Source organism: Schistocerca piceifrons, chromosome 2, assembly GCF_021461385.2.
Source record: "Schistocerca piceifrons isolate TAMUIC-IGC-003096 chromosome 2, iqSchPice1.1, whole genome shotgun sequence".
NCBI classification, from domain to species: domain Eukaryota; kingdom Metazoa; phylum Arthropoda; class Insecta; order Orthoptera; family Acrididae; genus Schistocerca; species Schistocerca piceifrons.
The window spans coordinates 580,684,788-580,707,067 of NC_060139.1; the positions used below are offsets into that span (position 1 = coordinate 580,684,788).

Sequence of the window (22,280 nt, forward strand, 5' to 3'; positions counted from 1 at the left end):
TGTTTCCTACTGAAGAATCTATCTTTAGTTTTGTCCTAATTTCAGACTGAAAAAATTGAAATCATCATCTTGTTTTAGTGGTTTATCAGTTTCTTTGACACCGCACAGAAGTCTCCTATCCCCTCATGAAAATGTAAGCATACTGGTGCAGAGACTTGAATGCTATTCATATGAAAACCTTTGTTTATTTTTGGAAAAAGTCCTATTATATCTGCTCCTTTCATGTGGAATAAAACACATGGTCTGATTTTAAATCTATTTCCTCTCTTTTGTTGTTATTTAACTCCTCTTCCACTGGTACCAAAACTTTTTCAGATCCTTGAACAAAAAGTAGTAGGAGTAGCTTTGTTTCTGAGAGCCACATTTTTTGTAGCACCATGTAGATGCAGAACTACCTTGGTATATCCCAGGCCTAAAGCCACAGACCAATTACACTATTCTTTCAGCTGGGCTGGAATACTGATGTCTCAAAAACTTCCATGTGGCAGCAGTACCTCCTGCAACCCTATACATGGTACAGTAGCCTACCAGGGCCCAAAAAATTTGGCTAGGCACATAAACAATGCTGAACTTAGCAAAGACTGTTTACATTATGCTATGGGTATTAAAAGTAGTCTGCAGTACACACTGGGATCTACCTTACTGTCTCCATCATCACTAAGAAGGTGTTAAGGGCTTAACTTCCAGTTATTAGTAGAGCTAACATTTGCACCTTTGTGGACAGCTGAACTGTCCCAATTTTTTAGAGGTCAAGTTAGTAAGTTAATCAGCTGTGTTTAGTTTGTTATCTTAATTACAGTGCTTAAAATTGGAGGTATAAACATAATTAAAGTTTAACATGTACCCCATGATTTTTTCTTCAAGAGTTCCTCTTGTGATAAGCCTGTAGACATTGACCACCTTTTTCTGCCCAATCCTATGAGCTCTGTCCATTGCCTGCAGATCTTTCATTGGGTTCCAGTCATGCTCCACAAAAATAACCTGTAAAGTAAATTACATTTTTAACAACTTTTTTTTATTGTTTGGTACAGATGTACTTCACTTTTGAGATAAACGACAGACATGAGCACTATTTTTACATGCCAAGATATCTGCATTAGTTTATCATAGGCACAAGTTTATGTATTTGTTACTGAAATTCTTCAAAGAACTGGGGATTACTGTTCATGTGTGCAACACAGCACATATGAAAAGAAGTGCCTTTCAATTGATTATCAAAGAGGCAGGAATTGTTCCAAGCTACCTGGACCTGGTGTGCTTAATAATTACTTCCCTTAAACTCGTACTGCTACATTTTTAACACAGAGTAACTTGCTACAGAACTTTTTCACTATTCTATTGAAAACTTGTGTGTTCAAATGAGCCTGGCGTTATGACACACACACACACACACACACACACACACACACACACACACACACACAAAATTTTCAGTATAGTGGCTACAAATAACACAGCACTTCAGTTTCATGGTTTACAATGGATGTTTACTTAAACCTAATGTGCTAGGAATGCAGCATATGACATTGAAGCATATTTGCATCTGCCTGGCAGAGGGTTCACTGAACCACCTTCAAGCTATTTCTCTTCTGTTCCACTCTCTAATGGCACGTGGGAAAAACAAGCACTTAAAACTTACTGTGCGAACTCTGATTTCTCCTATTTTATCATGATGATCATTTCTCCCTGTGCAGGTGAGCCCCAACAGAGTAGTTTCACCACTGGTGAAGAAAGTTGGAGACTGAAATTTCATGAGAAGATCCTGCTGCAATGACAAACACCTTTGTTTTAATGAATGCCACCACAAATCACATATCATATCCATGGCATTCCCTTCCTATTTTGCATTAATACAAAATGAGCTGCCCTTCTTTGAACTTTTTTGATGTCCTTTGTCAGACCCATCTGATGACGATCTCACACTGCATAGCAGTACTCCAGAAGAGGGCAGTTAAGCATGATGTAAGCAGTCTCTTTCATAGACCTGTTGCACTTTCTAAGCATCCTTCCAATAACTCACAGTCTTTGGTTTGGTCCACCCACAACATTATCTATGTCATCTTTCCAATTTAAGTTATTTGTAACTGTAACCCCTAAGTTGATAGTTGAATCTACAGCCTTTACATTTGTATGACTTATTGTCTAACCGAAATCCAGTGGATTTCTTTTAGTACTCACACTTTTCGTTATTTAGAGTCAATTGCCATTTTTCACACAAATATCAAGTTTAAATCATTTAGCAACTGGTTTTGATGTGATGACTTTACAAGACGGTAAATGACTGCATCACCTGCAAACAACCTAAGAAGGCTGCTCAGGGCCCATAACATTGCCTTGGGGAACACCAGGTATTACTCTGTTTTACTCAATGTCTTTTTTTTTTTTTTTTTTTTTTTTTTTCCTTCCAGTTACTCTGAACTGTAATCTTTCTGACAGGAACTCACGAATCCTGTACCACAACTGAGATGATACTCCATAGGTATGCACATTGATTAAAAGGTGCTTGTGAGCAATTGTGTCAAAAGCATTCTGGAAATTTAAAAATGGGATCAATTTGACATCCTCTGTCAACAGCACTCATTACCTCATCACAATAAATAGCTAGCTGTGTCTCACAAGAATGATATTTTCTTGATCTGTTCTGACTATTTGTCAATAAATCATTTTCTTCGAGATAATTCATAATGTTAGAACACAGTATATGTTCCAAAACCTGACTACAAATCAAAGTTAGTGATATGGGCCTGTCATTCAGCAGATTATCCCTATTTCCTTTATTGGGTTTTGATATGATATATGCAAATTTCCAGTCTTTAGGTACAAAACTTTTGATGAGCGAACAATTCTATATTATTGTTAAGTATGGAGTTACCATTTCAGCATACTCTGAAAGGAACCTGACTGTTACACAATCTGGACAGGAGGCTTTGCCTTTATTAACTGATTTAAGTTGCTTCACTACATCAAGGATATCTACTTCAAGTTCCTCATGTTGCAGTTGTTCTAGGTTTGAATTCAGGAAATTTACTTCATCTTCTTTGGTAAAGGAGTTTTGGAAAACCATATTTAATAACTAAGCTTTAGTGGCACTCTCATCAGTGATATCGCCATTTTTATTGTGCAGGGAAAGTATCGAATGCGTCTTGCTGCTGGTATACTTTACATGTCACCACAATCTCTTTGGGTTTTCTGTCAAATGTCGAGTTTTTTTGTGGAAACTATTAAAATTATCACACATTGACATTTGCACTAAATTTCAAGTTTCTGTAAAACTTCGCCAATCTTGAGGATTCTGTATTCTTTTAAATTTCACATGCTTTTTTCCTTGCTTCCTCAACAGTGGTCCAACTCATTTTGTGTACAAGGGGGGATCAGTACCATCACTTAGTAATTTATGTAGCATATACGTCTGGAAGATGCCTGAAGCCACTGGAAGGTTTCAGACAGATTATATAATGGTAAGACAGAGATTCAGGAACCAGGTTTTAAATTGTAAGACATTTCCAGGGCAGATGCGAAGTCTGGCCACAATCTATTGGTTATGAACTGTAGACTAAAACTAAAGAAACTGCAAAAAGGTAGGAATTTAAGGAGATGGGCCCTGGATAAACGGAAAGAACCAGAAGTTGTAGAGAGTTTCATACAGAGCATTAGGGAACAATTCTCAAGAGTGGGGGAAAGAGATACAGTAGAAGAGGAATGGGTAGCTCTGAGGGATGAAGTAGTGAAGGCAGCAGAGGATCAAGTAGGTAAAAATACGATGGCTAGTAGAAATCCTTGGGTAACAGAAGAAATATTGAATTTAATTGATGAAAGGAAAAAGGAATACAAATGTCTCAAAAATCAGATCGACAGGAAGTGCAGAATGGCTAAGCAGGGATGGTTAGAGGACAAATATAAGGATGTACAGGCATATAACACTAGGGGGAAAATTAAAGAGACCTTTGGAGAAAAGAGAACCACCTGTATAAATATCAAGAGCTCAGATGGAAAACCAGTTCTAAGCAAAGAAGGATAAGCAGAAAGATGGAAGGAGTATATAGAGGGTCTATACGAGGGCAATGTACTTGCGGACAATATTATGGAAATGGAAGAGGATGTAGATGAAGATGAAATGGGAGATATGGTATTGCATGAAGTATTTGACAGAGCACTGGAAGACCTAAATCAAAACGAAGCCTCGGGGTAGACAACAACTCATTAGAACTACTGATAGCCTTGGGTGAGCCAGCCATTACAAAACTCTTTCATTTGGCTAGCGAGATGTGTGAGACAGACAAAATACCCTCAGACTTCAAGAATAATGTAATAATTCCAGTCTCAACGAAAGCAGGTGTTGACAGATGTGAAAATTACCGATAGTTTACTGATAACTTAATAAGTCACAGCTTCAAAATACTAACACGAATTCTTTACAGACGAATCGAAAAACTGGTAGAAGCCGACCTTGGGGAGGATTAGTTTGGATTCTGTAGAAATGTTGGAACACGTGAGGCAATATGGACCCTAGGACTTATCTTAGAAGATAGATTAAGGAAAGTCAAACCTACATTTCTTACATGTCTAGACTGAGAGAAAGCTTTTGACAATGTTGTCTGGAATATTCTCTTTCAAATTCTGAAGGTGCCAGGGGTCAAATACAGGAAACGAAAGGCTATTTACAATTTGTACAGAAACCAGATGGCAGTTATAAGAGTCGAGGGGCATGAAAGGGAAGCAGTGGTTGGGAAGGGAGTGAGGCAGGGTTGTAGACTATTCCCGATGTTATTCAATCTGTACATTGAATAAGCAGTAAAGGAAACGAAAGAAAAATTTGGAGTTGGAATTAAAATCCATGGAGAAGAAATAAAAACTTTGAGGATTGCCGATGACATTGTAATTCTGTCAGACAGCAAAGGAACTGGAAGAGCAGTTGAATGGAATGTACAGTGTCTTGAAAGGAGGATATAAGATGAACTTCAACCAAAGCAAAATGAGGATAATGGAATGTAGTTGAAGTAAACCAGATGATGTTAAGGGAATTAGATTAGGAAATGAGGCACTTAAAGTAGTAGATGAGTTTTGCTATTTGGGGAGCAAAATAACTGATGATGGTCGAAGTAGAGAGGATATAAAATGTACTCTGGCAATGGCAAGAGAAGTGTTCCTGAAGAAGAGAAATTTGCTAACATCGAGTATAGATTTAAGTGTCAGAAAATAATTTCTGAAAGTATTTGTATGGAGTGTAGCCATGTATGGAACTGAAAAATGGATGATAACTAGTTTATACAGGAAGAGAATAGAAGCTTTCAGAATGTAGTGCTACAGCAGAATGCTGAAGATTAGATGGGTAGATAACATAACTAATGAGGTTGTACTGAACAGAATTGGGGAGATTAGGAATTTGTGGCACAACCTGACTAGAAGAAGGGATCAGTTGGTAGGACATGTTCTGAGGTACCAAGGGATCAGCAATTTAGTATTGGGCGGTAGCATAGAGGGTAAAAACCATAGAGGGAGACCAAGACATGAATATATTAAGCAGATACAGAAGGATGTAGGTTGCAGTAGTTACTTGGGGATGAAGAAGCTTGCGCAGTATAGAGTAGCACGGAGAGCTGCGTCAAACCAATCTCTGGACTGAAGACCACAACAACAACAACATTGAGGTTAGATTGAAGTTACCACCAACTATAATTGTATGAGTGGGGGTACCTATTTGATACAACACTCAAGTTTTCTTTGAACTGCTCAGCAACTGTACCACATGAGCCAGTGGGTCAGTAAAAACGAACCAATTATTAATTTATTCCGGTCAAGCACAACCTCTATCCATACTAATTTACATGAATTACCTACTGCAGTTTCATTACAAGGTAAACTACTTCGGTCTTTTGTAAAATTTTGGCTGAACTTATTCTGGTTTTAGACAGCTTTCTGTGCCTGAGCTTGGAGCTCTTCTTCTTTCCCATCATAGCTAATACAATTTACAATTATTATAGTGACTGTTTCTAGGTCTACCTTTCTGTGTTTGTTCCTAGTTTCCCAGATACCTCTTAACCTCAAAAACTTACCAGTCCCCTCCACACAGCCCCTAGTATCTGTGTAGTTGATTCCTGTGTGTTGAGGACCTCTGACTTATTAAGTGGAATCTGGAAACTCACCACCCAATGGTGAAAGTTGAAGAGTCTGCCGCCTACACGGTTGCAGAAAACCAGAGAGAATCTCTTCCGATCCAAAGCGACACACATTATTGGTACCAACATGAGCCACCACCTGCAGCTGGCTGCACCCTGTGCTATTTACGACACCCAAAAGCACAATTTCCACATGTGGAATAACTCCTTCCAGTATGCACACAGAGTGCACATTGGATTCCATGCCCTCCTTGGCAGCCATGTCCCTAAGCAGTCCCATTATGTACCTCATGTTTGAGCTCCTAACTACCTGTAAACCCACCCTCTGTGAATACCCAAACCATCAGAGTTGTGAGGCTCCCTCTGACTCAGGGACTTTGTCAGCCGCAGACAGCAAAAGAAACCTGTTTGTCAGATGAACCAGGGGGCCCTCTAATCAGCCCCTCAGAAAGTCTTTTGCTGTATGCCACAGCTTGGAACAACCTCCCACTTGACCATAGAGGAGGGGCCAACCACAGTGCAGGCAGTAGCCAGGGCAGCCACAGTAGCAGACTGATTGAGCATTTTTTTAATTTTGCTGGCTTTATGTATCTGATTAGATTAGATTTACTTTCATTCCAATTGATACATAGTGAGGAGGTCCTCCAGGATGTAGAACATGTCAGAAAAACAATAATACATGACAAATACTTACAACTAAAACAAATAAGCTAATGTACCGTCTTTCTAAGACTGCACTTGATTTTCTATTTATTGCATTGTTTGTATCATCGGCAAACAAAGCAAACTTGGCATCTGGTAACATTACTGTTGAAAGGTCATTGATATACACAAGAAAAAGTAAGGGCCCTGAGATGCAACCTTGTGGGACCCCACATGCAATTAGTTCCCAGTTGGATGATGCCTGATAGCTTAATACATGTCTCTTTACTAATAACACCCTTTGTTTCCTGCCAGAGATAGAAGATTTGAACCATTTTGCAGCATTTTCTGTTACACCATAATATTCTAATTTACTTAAAAGGATATTGTGATTTACACAGTCAAATGCTTTTGACAGATCACAAAATATACCAGTTGCCTGCAATTTTTTGTCTAATGAATTAAGTACATTTTCACTGTATGAGTAGATAGCCCTCTCAATATCAGAACCCTTTAGAAATCTGAACTGCGACTTTGACGTTATTTGTGATAAGATGGTTATAAAGCTGATTGTACATTACATTTTCTAAAATTTTTGAGAATGCTGGGAAAAGTGAAATTGGATGGAAATCTGATGCTATTTCTTTATCTATTTTCTTAAACAGTGGCTTAACTTCAGCACATTTCAACCATTCAGGAAATATTCCACTGATAAATGACTGGTTACAAAGATAGCTTAATATGTTACTTAACTCAGAATCACATTCTTTAATTAATTTTGTTGATATTTCATCATAATCACTAGGTGGTTTTGATTTTAAAGATTTTATGATGGACATTACTTCTGCTGGGGTAGTGAGGATCAAATTCATATTATGGAAGTTACTTGAAATGTCTGGTTTGTGGTATCCCATGGCAGCATCTACAGAACCTGAGAACCCCATCTTTTCAGTAACAGTTATAAAATGTTTGTTAAAAAGTTCTGCAACACTATACACATCCATCACCAATGTATCATTTACTCTTAATGCTAGTTGCCCCTCCTCATGTCTGGTTCTACTGGTGTCCTCCTTCACTATATCCCATATTGTCTTTATTTTGTTATCTGATATGACTATCTTTTCCTTGTAATATATTTGCTTTGATGTCCGTATTAGAGTCTTTAATATTTTGCAGTATTTCTTGTAATGTGCTATAGCATCAACATCAGCACTGTTTCGGATTGACAGGTACAGTTTTCTTTTTGTTTTACATGATACCTCTATTCCTTGAGTAATCCATGGCTTCTTTGTAGACTTTGCACTAACCTTGGTTAGTTTTGGGGGAAAACAGTGTTCAAATAGGGTAGGCACTTTATTAGCAAAAATGTTATATTTTTCATTCATGTCATGAGCACTGTAAACATCAGTCCAGTGAATGTCTCTGAGGAGTGTCCTAAAATAATCAATTTTTGGCTTATTGATTACCTTCTTGAGTTCAGATTTAACATATTTTATACCCTATTCTGTATTAACATTTAACAGAAGTAACTGCAAGTCATGTTCTGAGAGGCCATTGACTATTAGTTTTGTTACATAATTTTGTTCATTGGACTTTTCTATAAAGATATTATCAATGGCTGTTTGTGAGCAACTGGCTACCCTAGTTGGGAACTTTACAGTGGGGATTAAGTTGAATGACAATGTTACTAACTCAAATAAGTTGTTATTGGAAGAGTCTTTAAGGAAATTTACATTGAAGTCACCAGCAACCACTATTTCTTTGTTTTTGGTTGTTAAATGGGCCAGTACAGCTTTAAGGTGGTTTATGAACAGATTAAAGTTACTTGGAGGTGCTCAATATACTTTTAATATTATGAATGATTTTCTTATGAAATTCTACTTCTGTTGCACATGCTTCCATATGCTGTTGTAAGCAAAATTTATGAATGTCTATGTTCTTATATTTATGACAGTTCCTGATGAATGTGGCAACTCCTCCTTTCTCCATTTCTGCTCGACAAAAGTGAGATGCTACCCTTTCCTGTAACACTTAAATGTTCTATATCATTGGTCACATGATGTTCAGAGAGGCAGATTATGTCAGCTGGGTCTGAGGACTATGCAGAAAATTAATTCATTAATTTTATTTCTCATTCCTCTAACATTTTGGTGCAATAAAGGTAGCTGACATTTCACATTGGCTGAGTTAAAATTGGGTAGAGTTGAAATTTCTGCTGATTGTTGAAAATTCTTAACCAACAGCTGTTTTGTAGCACTTATGAAAAATTTGTGTTGACTAAGCCAATGATGAGATAAAAACGGAATTGCTGAAGAGCTGAACTCCATAACAAAAAATGAGTTCCAGAAGTGCTTCCAGGATTGAAAAAGTGCTGGTACAAGAATATTATACCTGTGTGGGATTACTCTGAAGAGGACAAAGTTGACGTTGATGAATAAATAAAGATTCTTTAAGAAAAACAAAAATTCCTGCTAGTTTTTAATCAAATAACTTTTAGTTCTCTCTCTCTATCCACCCCACTTCCCACCCATCTTCCTCTCCCTCTTCTATACCTTTCACATGCCCTACCCTTCAGAATTCCTTTACTCTTGTGCAAATGCTGATCACTGCCTTTCCCACCTTGCCTCACACTCCCCTGCTATCCCCTCCCATCCCCGCATCCATCAGCCCAGGTAAATGCTTTCAATAATCGACTATCAATCTTCAGTGTTGTTGTAGCTGTAGTAGTGTGTGTTTGGCAGGTCTGTGTGGTTGTGTGTACTATCTACTAGAAAAAGAGCCAGAGCTCAAAAACTAGTGACACTTTTTTATGTGTGTGGTATGCGCTTCATATCAGTCTGTTATATGTGAGTGGTTGTCTTTTCTTATTTCATGTGTAAGTTCTCTTTTGTTTTTCTATTGGGAGAATATCTGGTCAGTATTTGAATTATGAAAGACAGGACACTAATTCATTTTTTACAATTAGAATAGGAAAGAATTGTTCTAACTAGAATGAAGTTTCAGATTTAGGTTACTTTTTAATTCTAGTCCTGTTTTAGTTCTATGCACTCACTTTCCTGCTCAGACATCAACAAAACAACTGTTCAAGCAGACAGTGAAAGAGTGTTCTCGACATAAAAGTTAACTTATTTTCAATGTAACCCCCTTTTTATGCTAATATACTTTGTCCAATGAAACACCCACACATAACACAATTACTTTAAACTTCAGAAATTGGAGGAGTAAATTCATGGCATAGGCGAGACACTGTTGGGTGATAGGCACATAAACAAGACTGAAAATGCTGCTAAGCCATTGGATTGTGACCACCTCATACACAATACCAGAATTCCAACGACAAAATTTCAAAGGCTGTTCAGCGATATTTTGTGAGGGTTTTGAAATAAGAGACTCGTGGTCTTCAGTGGCTCAATACAGAATAACAATGTAATTACATGTGAAAATACTGTGAAAGTGAAAAAGTCTGTAATATGCAATCATCAAAATGTAAAACACAAAACACAGAGTAATCTGCAAATGCAAAAGTACTGTGACGCAGTTGCCGTCTCTGTGAGAACAGCTCAGCATGGCATTGTCATGTTGCTCTTCAATTGCTTTCAGTGAATCCTCACACAAGGTGCACATCAGCCAACCTCCTTACCCGTAAAACTGTCCATTCTGCTGTGGTTCACTGTTAACATTTAAATAAAATTGCTGTAAAACAGAACAAAAAAAGAAAATAGTGGTACTGAATGAAAGCATTACTGTTGTCAACAGCAAGCACCGTGGGTGAGTGGAACATACGTTCGTTTCCACACATCTCCAAACAAGACACAGACCACAAACGCTCGGCATTTGTGCTGTTGTGTGTATGTTTTCAGGGCAGTACAAATAATAGGTAGACAGGTGTAAGAAACAAAACAAACTGCAATTACTCTATAATGAGTCACTGGAGACCATGGGTCCCTTATGCCAAAATACTGTGAAAATATCCCTGAACAGTCTCTGAGGTTTTGTTGTGTGTGGAGTTCTGGTTCACCCTGTATTCATACACACAACTTCAAGGCCACATTGTCTCAGCTTATTCTGGGCCATTCTAGCTGTGCCGATGTATATGTATGTGAATTATTTGCAATTTACCTCTGGAGGAAGATATCACTCTTGTTTACGTGTACCTATGTACTGCACAACACTTCAGCTGTACAGTAAGTTGTTACCTGCAGTCCCTCCATTTATATCATATCAAAGACTTTACATTTATTTTAAAAATCCGTTTACACAAAACTACACTGTGTATCAAATTGAAACTTGTCTTACGTTATTGTGTAGCAAGTGCCAGAGTAAGAAAAACAAAATTTTATTTATATCAGTGCAATTTTTTGTGGCAAAGTGAGAACTTTCCACTTAGCCTTTGTATATCCTAGGAAGGGACAGGCCAGGTTAATACAGTAGCTGCTGGCTTCTGTATTTCTGGAACCTTTGAAGAGCCTCACTGTTAACCAGCAAACAAAGTAGGTTACCAATAAATAACCACACGGTTTCCAAGAAAACCGACAGGCACACACAGCAGTTGATTACTAAATACATTACTAGTTTCTACAATACTAATACATTACACATTACTATTACATTAAACATTACTTAACATATTACTAAACAGAGATGTAACCTTGAGCACATCTTATTTTGATCTTCAGGTGACACTGGTTCTAACGTTCACATTATCCAGCACTTATGTATACCAAAATATTAGCCTGAAAAAATTTCTACTGCAACCAGAGCACTTTGAGTAAGAAATGATCACTTATAGTTGTCCATTATCACTAATAGAATCAAGGTACATTAAATGTTACTATTGCATTAAACATTCATTGAACAAGAAACTACGGAAAGTTGGAAAGGCTGGGCTACCGTAACAACAGTTTATCACTGGGATGAGTTCAACGGTTTAGACAATTTATGAAAGCCTACAAAATAAACTTACAAAGTAATGTAATGCAGGTAAGGCAAACGAGAGCCTTCTGTTTAACTACTGAGCAACTTTTATGAGATGAATCAATGGTAGTACCGAACAAGCCACATTCAGAAGATGCCCATGTGGTGGCCAGTTCAGTTAGTTGTGTTATATGAACTATATGCTTGACGATTAACAACGCCAAGAAATATGTCTGCCCACTGATATAGCTAAATTATCATTGAATATGTACCTGTTGAACCTTCAAATAGTTGTACCTTGGGCTGTTTATCTAATGATTATGATAAATTGAGAAGAAGAAGGGGAATAAGATAAGAGATGAGGCCACGTCAGTAGAGTTCTAGATGGTACAGAGGAAAGTTTAGTGTGTTCTGTGGCTTCCTAAATTTGAACACATGTCCAATGTTCAATGTGAACATTGTAGCACATACAATGAAGAGCCACCATTGAATTGTGAACGATTGCTGAGATCAAACTTCATTAGGGAATAAATATTCACTGACACCATTGTCAAAAGTCACAGTTATCTAAAGCAATCTCCATAATGTGACAGAGAACAGGCACCACATATGAATGACTATTACATTTTCTGAGTAATGAATCAATCTCAATTAAGCACTTCTTATATTATTTGTTAAAGTGTATCTCTTACAGCAATGAGACAAGGTCACACAATATGTCTTAACATATCCAGGTTTTATTTGTAAAAAACTGGAACAATATACCATGAAACTCCAGAATGAAACAAGCTGTGTACACAACAACAATAATAAACATAAGAATGTGGTTCATTACACAAATCCTACGAGAACGGAAACCACAGCCTATTAACAGCAATCACCCCACATAACAATATGAGTAAAACATGTAAGACTCAAATCAGTATTGCTGGATAAAGGACTCAACCAAGTATTCTAATTATGCCAACAGCTTTTGTACTCTCTGATATAAGAATAATACTGCTGTTCCATTCATTTCAGCAAATCAGATTCCCATAAGACAACTGGAGCTTCATCTCTTGTGGAAACCTACTGAAAATGTATGTTGCAGAATGCTGATCAAATTTTTTGAACATTGTTTAGGGATGCTCACACAGCTTAAAAAATATTTCTCTGCCTTGTGTTCACAGGTGGATGCTGATACTCCTTCTACCCTCGTTGATGTTGGCAACAACAAATTTCATAAGCATGTACTTGTACTGCAGTATCAAAGAAATAATTCCCTGTTCATGAAATATACAACTACCTGGATACTATGTGTGGCTCCTATGACTTGCTTTTTCTTTTTGTCCAACACAAGTTACGAAAAATATTTCTCCATATGAGATCAACGAAAAGACAAATGAGGCATTAACAAGTTTTAGAGTATCATTGAAGTTAACTGCAGATAATACTCTAATCACAAAAATAGTTGAATGCATACCCTGCAGGATGTTGTAAACATGGCCCTGATCCCTCCACCAACAAGAAGTTGCCACTCCCCTCAGTATCAGAAGTGTGATGTCTTTTACTTAATAACAGTACACACATAGCAACTTCAATGAAATAGGATAGATTCATAAAAATGCAGCAAAACGGAATATACATTAAAGGCCTAAGCTACACAGTTTCAACTGGCAAAGCATAAATGGCTACAGCAAAAATTCAACACTGTAAAGCCTGTATGACTGAAGAAGGGTTCATACAACTTTGTGAGAATCAAAAACCTGAAGCAGCTGTGTGAACTTCAAGAGCTCTGAAAGTAAGCCAATACTAAGTAAAAAAGAGAAGGCTGAAAAGTAGAAGTAATACAGTGCATCCGTTAAGTCATGGAGCAGTTATGAATGCTTGTTGTGGCTAACAGAAATGAAATAAAATAGCAAAGAGTTTCTGTAGTATGATGTTTAATGGTGTGCACGTGCAGGTGATGACACAACGAAATTAACTGTGTAGCAGCAGTGAATCAGGCCACATCAGCTGAGCTCTAGACAGTACAGACGAAAGTTTAGCGTGTTCTGTGGCTTCCTGAATTTGAACACCGAACATTTGAGCTTCTTTGCGCATAAAATTAAGAGCCACCATATAGAAAAAAGTAGTAAAGGAGTTTTGCTATTTGGGGAGCAAAATAACTGATGATGGTCGAGGTAGAGAGGATATAAAATGTAGACTGGCAATGGCAAGGAAAGTGTTTCTGAAGAAGAGAAATTTGTTAACATCGAGTATAGATTTAAGTGTCAGGAAGTCATTTCTGAAAGTATTTGTATGGAGTGTAGCCATGTATGGAAGTGAAACATGGACGATAAATAGTTTGGACAAGAAGAGAATAGAAGCTTTCGAAATTTGGCGCTACAGAAGAATGCTGAAGATTAGATGGGTAGATCACATAACTAATGAGGAAGTATTGAATAGGATTGGGGAGAAGAGGAGTTTGTGGCACAACTTGACCAGAAGAAGGGATCGGTTGGTAGGACATGTTCTGAGGCATCAAGGGATCACCAATTTAGTATTGGAGGGCAGCGTGGAGGGTAAAACTCGTAGAGGGAGACCAAGAGATGAATACACTAAGCAGATTCAGTAGGATGTAGGTTGCAGTAGGTAATGGGAGATGAAGAAGCTTGCACAGGATAGAGTAGCATGGAGAGCTGCATCAAACCAGTCTCAGGACTGAAAACAACAACAACAGCAACATATAGAAATAGCATCAACTGGTGAGATAAGAAGTTGAAAGGATACTGTCAGTTTGCTGGAAAGACTCTGTTCTGATAGGCCTTCAGTAAGTGACGAGTCTGTAGAAGCTGTATGGGATAGCTACCTAAAGAGCCCCAAAAAAGTGGTGCATGCATGTGCTCAAGGATTAGGCCTAAAAAAGCTTTTAAAGGAAGTCTCCATTTATATAGTTACAAATTGCAGTTTTTGCACACTATCAAACTGATTTATAGACTCAAAAGATTCAAGTGTGTTACAGATATACTTAACGAGATTGCTCATGATGTTTAGTGATGAGGTCACATTCCGTGTCTGAGGTCATATACATTGCTATAATGCCTGAATGTGAGCTTCTGAACATCCTTGTGTCTACAGTCAGTATGAATGTAACACACCTGAGGTGAACATGTGGTGTGCCCTCATGTATAAAGTAATTGGCCCATTTTTCTTTGCAGAGCAGACTGTGACATCAAACAACTGCTCTGATGTGTTGCAGTTGTATGCCATGCCACAACTGGCAGAAGGTGTCATCTTTCAACAAGATGGCGCTCCTCCACACTACGCCAACAATATTCATAAGTTTCTCGATACAAAATTTCCCCGTTGGTGTAGAGGAAGGGAAGATTTTAAGAGATGGCCACCACGATCCTCAGACCTAATGCCACTAGACTTTTACTTTTGGTGTTATGTGAGCAACATGGGTACAACCAATGTATTGGATTCGGTTAGATTCAGTTTTCATTCCATAGACCCAAAAATGAGATAATTCTTGTGGGAGTGGAACATGTCAAAAGACATAAAATAAAAAAACATAGACCATCTGAATACAATAGAACATGTGAATATAATACTCACTTCCCTGATAGTTTTTCAGGATATTGTGAAGATAAGTGAATACTTTACAGTGAACTGGAATGCCAATATTTACAGAATTAATACACTGTCAGAATGAAAAACAGTTATGCAATTTTAATAAAATTATCAAACACAAAATACTTAATCATTATTGCTGTGACCAAGTGCTGTCCAAACTGAAATCTGACACATTTTTACTTATGCTGGTCTAACAGTCCCTGTTAAGATAATCATCTATAGAGTAGGAGTTGCCTACCAAAAAGTCTTTCAAATTCTGTTTGAACTTCGCTTTATCTGAAACCAAGTTTTTAATGGTTGCTGCCAGTTTATAGAAAATGTATGTTCCTGAATACTGGACCCCTTTTTGAAGCAAGGTAAGTGATTTTATGTCTTTATGTAGATTGTTCTTATTCCTAGTATTGGTACTACATTTTGAGCTACTGGTTAGAAAAGGAGACATACTATTAGCAAAAAATTTAATTAAGGAATAAATATACTGAGAAGCAGTGGTTACAATACCCAATTCCTTGGACTGGTTTCTACATGATGTTCTTGAATTTACACAATAGACTGAAAGCAAGCAACTTAACCAAGGTTTTTCTATTCTTTTCTTAAATAAATATTTGTATCTCATGCGCCCATCATTCACACTGCAGATACAGACTTGTTAAGGCGTTTCAGCAATTCAGTGGTATGCCCTTCCCAACTCAATAGTAAATTGAGTTTTAATCCAAGATATTTAACAATGTCAACCTCTTCTATCTGCACGTCTACATATGCTACACACATGGTGGAAGAAAATCTGTCACAGATTCTGAAGTGACAATGAACTAGTTTAAACCGTTTATTAATGTCATTGAAATTTTGATTAGCAGCCATTCCTAAATCTGCACCTGACTTTCTATTTATTGCAATGTTTGTATTATCTGCAAAAAACACTAGCATCTGGCAGTGTAACACCACCAGTCATTAAAAACAGTGATTCACAGATGTTATTCACTCCGTTACACCAGATGTCCTTAAAAGTGTGTGGGAAGAACTAGAATATCATTTAAATGTGTGTAATGCAGCAAATGGAGGCCACACTGAATTGCGCTGAACACATATGCACACTTGGAGAGTTTTTTTCCAACTTTCATCTCGTTTCACATTTCTAGCTTGATTCACTGCTTTTCTGTGACCAATTAAAACTGCACCACAACATACTGTGTATAGAAAGATTACATATAGGAAAGGAACTTGAGGACAATATTGTTGAAGAGCAAGATGCAATGGGCGATGCAATACTGTGAGGCAAATTTCTCAGAACAGTGAAAGACCTTGTAGGGAAGCAGCCTACTCACGCCATATAGAATTCATGTGCTTTCCATTGTGTACCAGCCTAGTCCACTGTAACTAGCTATGACATCACGAATGTTGCACAATACCTTAAAAGTAAAGTAAATAATCTGAAAAGTTAATACCATGTCAGGAGTGATGTTAAAATAATAATGTGTTAAGTTTCAGTTTCGTAGCTTTAACAGTATTCTAAATTTTGACTTTTACATAAAAATCATCGGCACAACAGGAAGGAGCTAGAAACTTCAAAATTTATATTTGGATATCTTTTTCTTGTAATTTAATGGAAACAGCATGCTGGATCTCACAAAGTAATATTTTAGATGAAATTCATGATTTTCTGTTTTTGTGTCCTAAAAGCAAGATAGATTAAGTACGTGATTAGATAAAGCTAGGATGTTTAGATTTAGGTAGACTGGAGATACGCTATAATAACAAAGATGTGAGAAGTTTCCAACAGGTAGCTATAAAACTATAGCTGTAGTGTCTCTCCAAAGGGCAAGTTCAGAGCTCATCTATTGCGCGCAGTGCAACTAAAATAATTCTCTCGCCAAAAGTATTTAACCTAGCCACATCAGAATTTTATTACAGATATTTAACTGTGTGCTGACAGCACAATTAAATTGAGAGCTTCATTGGCCTTCAGCGAATGAAGCAATTAATTATTTAGTAAGTTGAAGTGGTGTTCTGTTAGCCCCAGCGGCTAGTCAGGAAGGCAAATGTTGTCGGCTGCACCTTCGGCGGTCCGCACCGCGGCTATATAAATAAGAGCGCTGCGAGCTAGAGTCAGGCCCCAGTTCTCTTCTAGATTCATATCAGTGTGCACTCTGTGTTGGAAGCCGAGTTGTGTCTGTGCAGTTGCAAGGAACAGCCTTGGATGCCATATTATGTAACTCGGTATGCACGTAACAATGAGTTCGCTTTGTGGTAAAGTGTTAATTGCGGAACAACTTCAGTGATTTATTCTCAGTTTGTGTATGTCGTATTTCACGTGCTGTCGCAGGACAGACCTTCTACCATTACTAGCGTGGCATTTGATGAGTACTCAACATCAAATTTTGGCGAGCATTCACTTTGAAAATTTACATCAATAACGATTACTGAACAGAGTTGTTATCTAAGGATAACAGGATCTGCACAATAGAAACTGAACAACTCTGATATTACAATAGCTGATATAGCATTGCTTGGGTAAACATTTGTCTGAAACTTTACGCTTTATCGTTTTCAGAATATAGTGAAAATTGTTATAGTAAATTGCATTTTATATGAATCCCAATCATCATCCTAAATCCTCAGTGTAATGAACTTCAATGATCAATAACTTTATTTCTCCATCAGAGTAGGCACAGTGAACTTTAATTACAGGCATCACGTTTTTGCTACCCACTTTCTGGTTGCCAACATTGTAGTTAGAGAGCCTGTGTTGAGAATGGCAACAATAGAAAAATTTTCCATCCGCCGCCCCACAACATACGAAAAAGTAAGGCACCTGGAGTAGCTCAGATGTTCTCAGAATTACTAATATCCCTGCCAGAACAAAAAATTAGGGAACTGTTCCACCCAGTAGGCAGGATATATGAGACAGTAAAATACCCTCATACTTCAAGGGCTATGTAATAATCCAAATACCAAAGATGACAGGTGCTAATAGGTCTGAATATTACCAAACCATTAGTTTCATAAGTCATGGTAGTAAAATAGTAACATACAATATCCACAGAAGATTGGAACAACTGGCAGAAGCCTACCTGGAAGAAAGCCATTTTAGTTTCAGGATAAATGTTGGAACATGTGGGGTAACACCGTCTCCAAGATTTATATTAGGAGATAGCACGAGAGGAAGAACTTACAAGTGTGAAGTTACATGAAGTGAAGAATATGTTTACGTACAACAACCAAACTAGAGTTTTAAGGTTGAAGAACATGAAAAAGACGTACTATTTGAAAAGGGAGGGAGACAGTGTTGTAGCCTATACTCCATGTTTGCAGAAAAAGTAGTTAAGGAGGAATTTTGAAAAGAAATTAAAGTTCAAAGAGATCAAATAGAAACTTTAAGGTCTGTTGAATGCATTATAAGTCTGTTAGTGACAGCTAAGGTCTGGCAAGATCAGTTAAGTGAATTAGATACCATCTCTAAAATGAGTTAAAAGACAAACATCAATAAAAAGAAAAACATGAGTATAGGGTTGTATCTGAATTAAGTTAGGCGATGCTGCACGAATTATCAGGAAATGAGACTCTACATTTTATAAATAGATTTGCTATTTGGGTTGCAAAATAACTACCAACACCATGTAAAATGGAGACTGACAATAGCAAGAAATTCTTACCTGAAAAAGAGAAATTCATGGTGTTCATAAACTACTTTAAAACTCCACTGAATAATAAAAACTGGTTTTCAAAATGAGACAGAAAACTGTTAATTTTTTTATTTTCCAGGTGCCACAGATTTGACGAAAATTGTGGATAGCACTGGAGAAAGTTCAGAATGTAGTCTGGGTCAAAGAGACAAAATGTGATTCCAAAGTGAAAAGAAACTTTCAGACACAGCATGGAAGGGAAGCACCATTTTGGCCAAGTATTCAGGCTTGGCACAAGTAATTTATGGAAACACTTAGAGTTCTCTACAAACAAAGGGTAGGTCTCCCATGTGTTTCAGATGCCAACACAGACAACTCATGGCAGATACTTCCAAGGAATCAGACAAAATCAGGGCATGCAGTGGTCAGAGAATTGGAAACGTCACAATCAACAGTGCACATACTCTTGTATAAAAGTTTACAGCTGTGCCTACAAGGTGCATCTGCTTCAGGCACTAAATTCAACAGAGAAACCTCAGTGCAAACAGTTTGCAGTGGATATGCTAACCAAGACTGATGCAAACAGTACCTTTTTGGAAATGATTTGTTTCTGCAACAAGTCAGCTTTCCATGTAACCAGCTTGTAACCTCATGTTACATGTGAAATGGAAAGATACATTCACAAGATCAATATGTAGCGAGCAGTGATGCCAAATTGTATCATTTGTCCTTTTTGTTCAGCAAATCCACTGTCAAACATGAAGTTTATCTGTATATGTTACAAGGGTATGGTGTCCTACAAGCTGAACACCTGAAATGTGGCATCAAATTCCAGCGGCACTGGACACCAACTTACTGTTCCCTAAATGTCTGTAAATTTCTGGATGAAAGATTTCCAGATATGTGGTTTGGATGAGATGGTCCAATTTTGGTAGTGACCATTATCACCTGACTTCACACCATAAAACTTCTTCCCTTATATTTTCATTTTGAGAACACCCATACAGTGGTGATTTGCAGTTTTGGACATATTAAAACTTACCTTATGTGAAGTGGTGTCATTAACACTGATGAGCAAAACTGGAAACTTTGGGGCAGTGAAATGTTACATGCGCAATCTCAATTGGAGTGCATGAATGAGAAGAAAGCAGCTGAAAACAATTCATGTGCAGCTTCTAGAAAGCAAAATCAACAGAAAAACACTGTGAGATAATTGACGTGATCTAATATCCCTGTGGCCAGACTTTGCTTCATAGTTATTAATACTCATATGAGGCACTGCAGATTCTGAATTGGTTATAAATGGATGAGTTTTACGTATTTTATTGTTATCCCCTCCTAGATTTTCCGCTGTTTGATTTCTCCAAGGAGATTCCTTAACAAAAGCCGAACTGAGTGACTGTTAACAAGTTATGCTCAGTCAAATGTATTGGTATTCCATCACAGGCCACTTTCTCAAACACTTTTGAAACAAATGGAAGGAATGAAATAGTTCCATAATTAGAGCTGGTGTGTCTATCCCCAGTTTTATAGACAGGTTGTACTACAGCACATGTAAGTCCATCAGGAAAAATGCCCCAGGCCATCAACTGACAACAAAGATAACTTAAGGATAATCCTGTCTAGTAAGTCAACAGAACACTGTAGTATTCAGTTAGGAACACCATATGGCCAGCAGAACAACTACCTTTTAGTGACCAGATGAATTTTGTAAAAAATTTACCAGGTCACTAAAAGGTAGTTGTTCTGCTGGCTGGCTATATGGTGTTCCTAACTGAATGAATTTTGTAAGGGCCCAGGAAATGACCTGGGGGTTGGGGGTGGGGGTGGGGGTGGGAGTGGGGTGGGGGTGGGAGGAGGTGTCTGCAGACACCATGAGACTCTGGCATAAAATGGGAGCGATACATGATTACAAGAACTCAGCAGCATATAGGAGTTGGAGGACAGTGGAAGGCAACGGGAAACCACCACTGAACTATCCTAAGAAAACCCCATGGCTTCGCTCAGCTCAGAATGTTGCGGAGTTTCAAGTTCCCCAATCGGATCTCCGGGGGGGAATCAGGTTGAGAGGAGCTTCACGAAGAGTAAGATGGTGCAAAGAGAAGCACTGCATAGGAACATGGAATGTAAGATCCATGTAGCAAGGAAAACTAAACATAGTGAAAAGAGAAATGGAGAAAATTAACATTGACATGTTGGGAATAAAGTTAAATGAGGTGGACTGGCATGGGAAAATTTGCTTCGAATGGTCATATGGTGTATTATTCTGGGCACAATAACAACAGAAGTAATGGAGTAGCCTTCATAGATAGTGATAAAGTGAGAAAAGTTGTAATGGGATGCATATATAAAAATGACAGAATGATGTCCATCAGACTTCAAGGTCAGCCCCTCAACATCACAGTAATTCAAGTTTATGCGCCAACAACTGATGCTGAAAAGGAAATTATTGACCAGTTCTATGGAGATTTACAAGAATTACTACTGTCAACACCAAAAAAGGATATCATCTTCATAGTTGGAGATTAAAGTGCAAAAGCGGGAAATCAAGCTGTAGAAAGTATAAACAGGGAAACATGGTCTTGGTACAACAAATGAAGCAGGACAGACTCTCCTAGAATTCTGCCAAGAAAATTAATTGATAATTACTAATACACTGTTTCAACCACCAAAATGACGCCTATATACCTGGACTTCACCAGATGGCCAACACCGGAACCAAATTGATTACATACTTTGTAATCAGAGGTGGAAGAGCGTGGTTCAGTCAGCTACAACAAGACCTGGGGCTGACTGCGGATCAGATCATGAGCTGCTGATTGCAAAATTTCGGCTGAAACTTCAGAATGTAGCAAAAAGTATCCCAACTTGCAGATACGACCTTAACTCTACACCCTCCGACTACACTGTACAGGTGCAAAACAGATTTAATGTATTAGAGCTGGAGGACAAAAGCTCACAAGAGATGTGGACAGAAGTAGCTAATACTGTCGAGGTGGCTGCAGAGAAACACAAGAAAAGGAACAGCAAGAAGGCTAGATGGCTACCAGTTGAGGCACTGCAAGTTGTAGAAGAACGAGGGAAAGCAAAAATCAAGGGAGATAGATCAGCTATGTTTGAATGAAATAAAGATTTTCAGAAATTAGCTAGAAGAGATAAAAATATATTCTTTAATGAACAGTTCAAGGAAGTTGAAGATAGTAATGGAATGCGGAAGACAACAGAACTTTATAAGAAAATTAGAGAAATTAAAGGAAAATTCCAGGCAAAAATTGGAATGATAAAAGATAGAAACGGGAAAGATTTGAGTGAAGCAGAGGATGTTAAAGAAAGATGGGCAGAATATGTAGGAGACCTATACAAGAAAGAACTGCATAATGAGAGGGCT

The 22,280-nt window shown here is 37.8% G+C and overlaps 1 protein-coding gene across 1 annotated transcript in view; it reads right to left on the reverse strand.

Annotated features, from left to right (window-relative positions):
* Positions 1-22,280, reverse strand: part of LOC124774960 (TATA-binding protein-associated factor 172) — a 307,412-nt gene that overhangs the window by 19,884 nt on the left and 265,248 nt on the right. Inside the window, exon 34 of the mRNA XM_047249684.1 lies at positions 845-981. Coding sequence (XP_047105640.1) covers positions 845-981 — 137 coding nt within the window. The remainder of the gene's footprint in view (positions 1-844; positions 982-22,280) is intronic.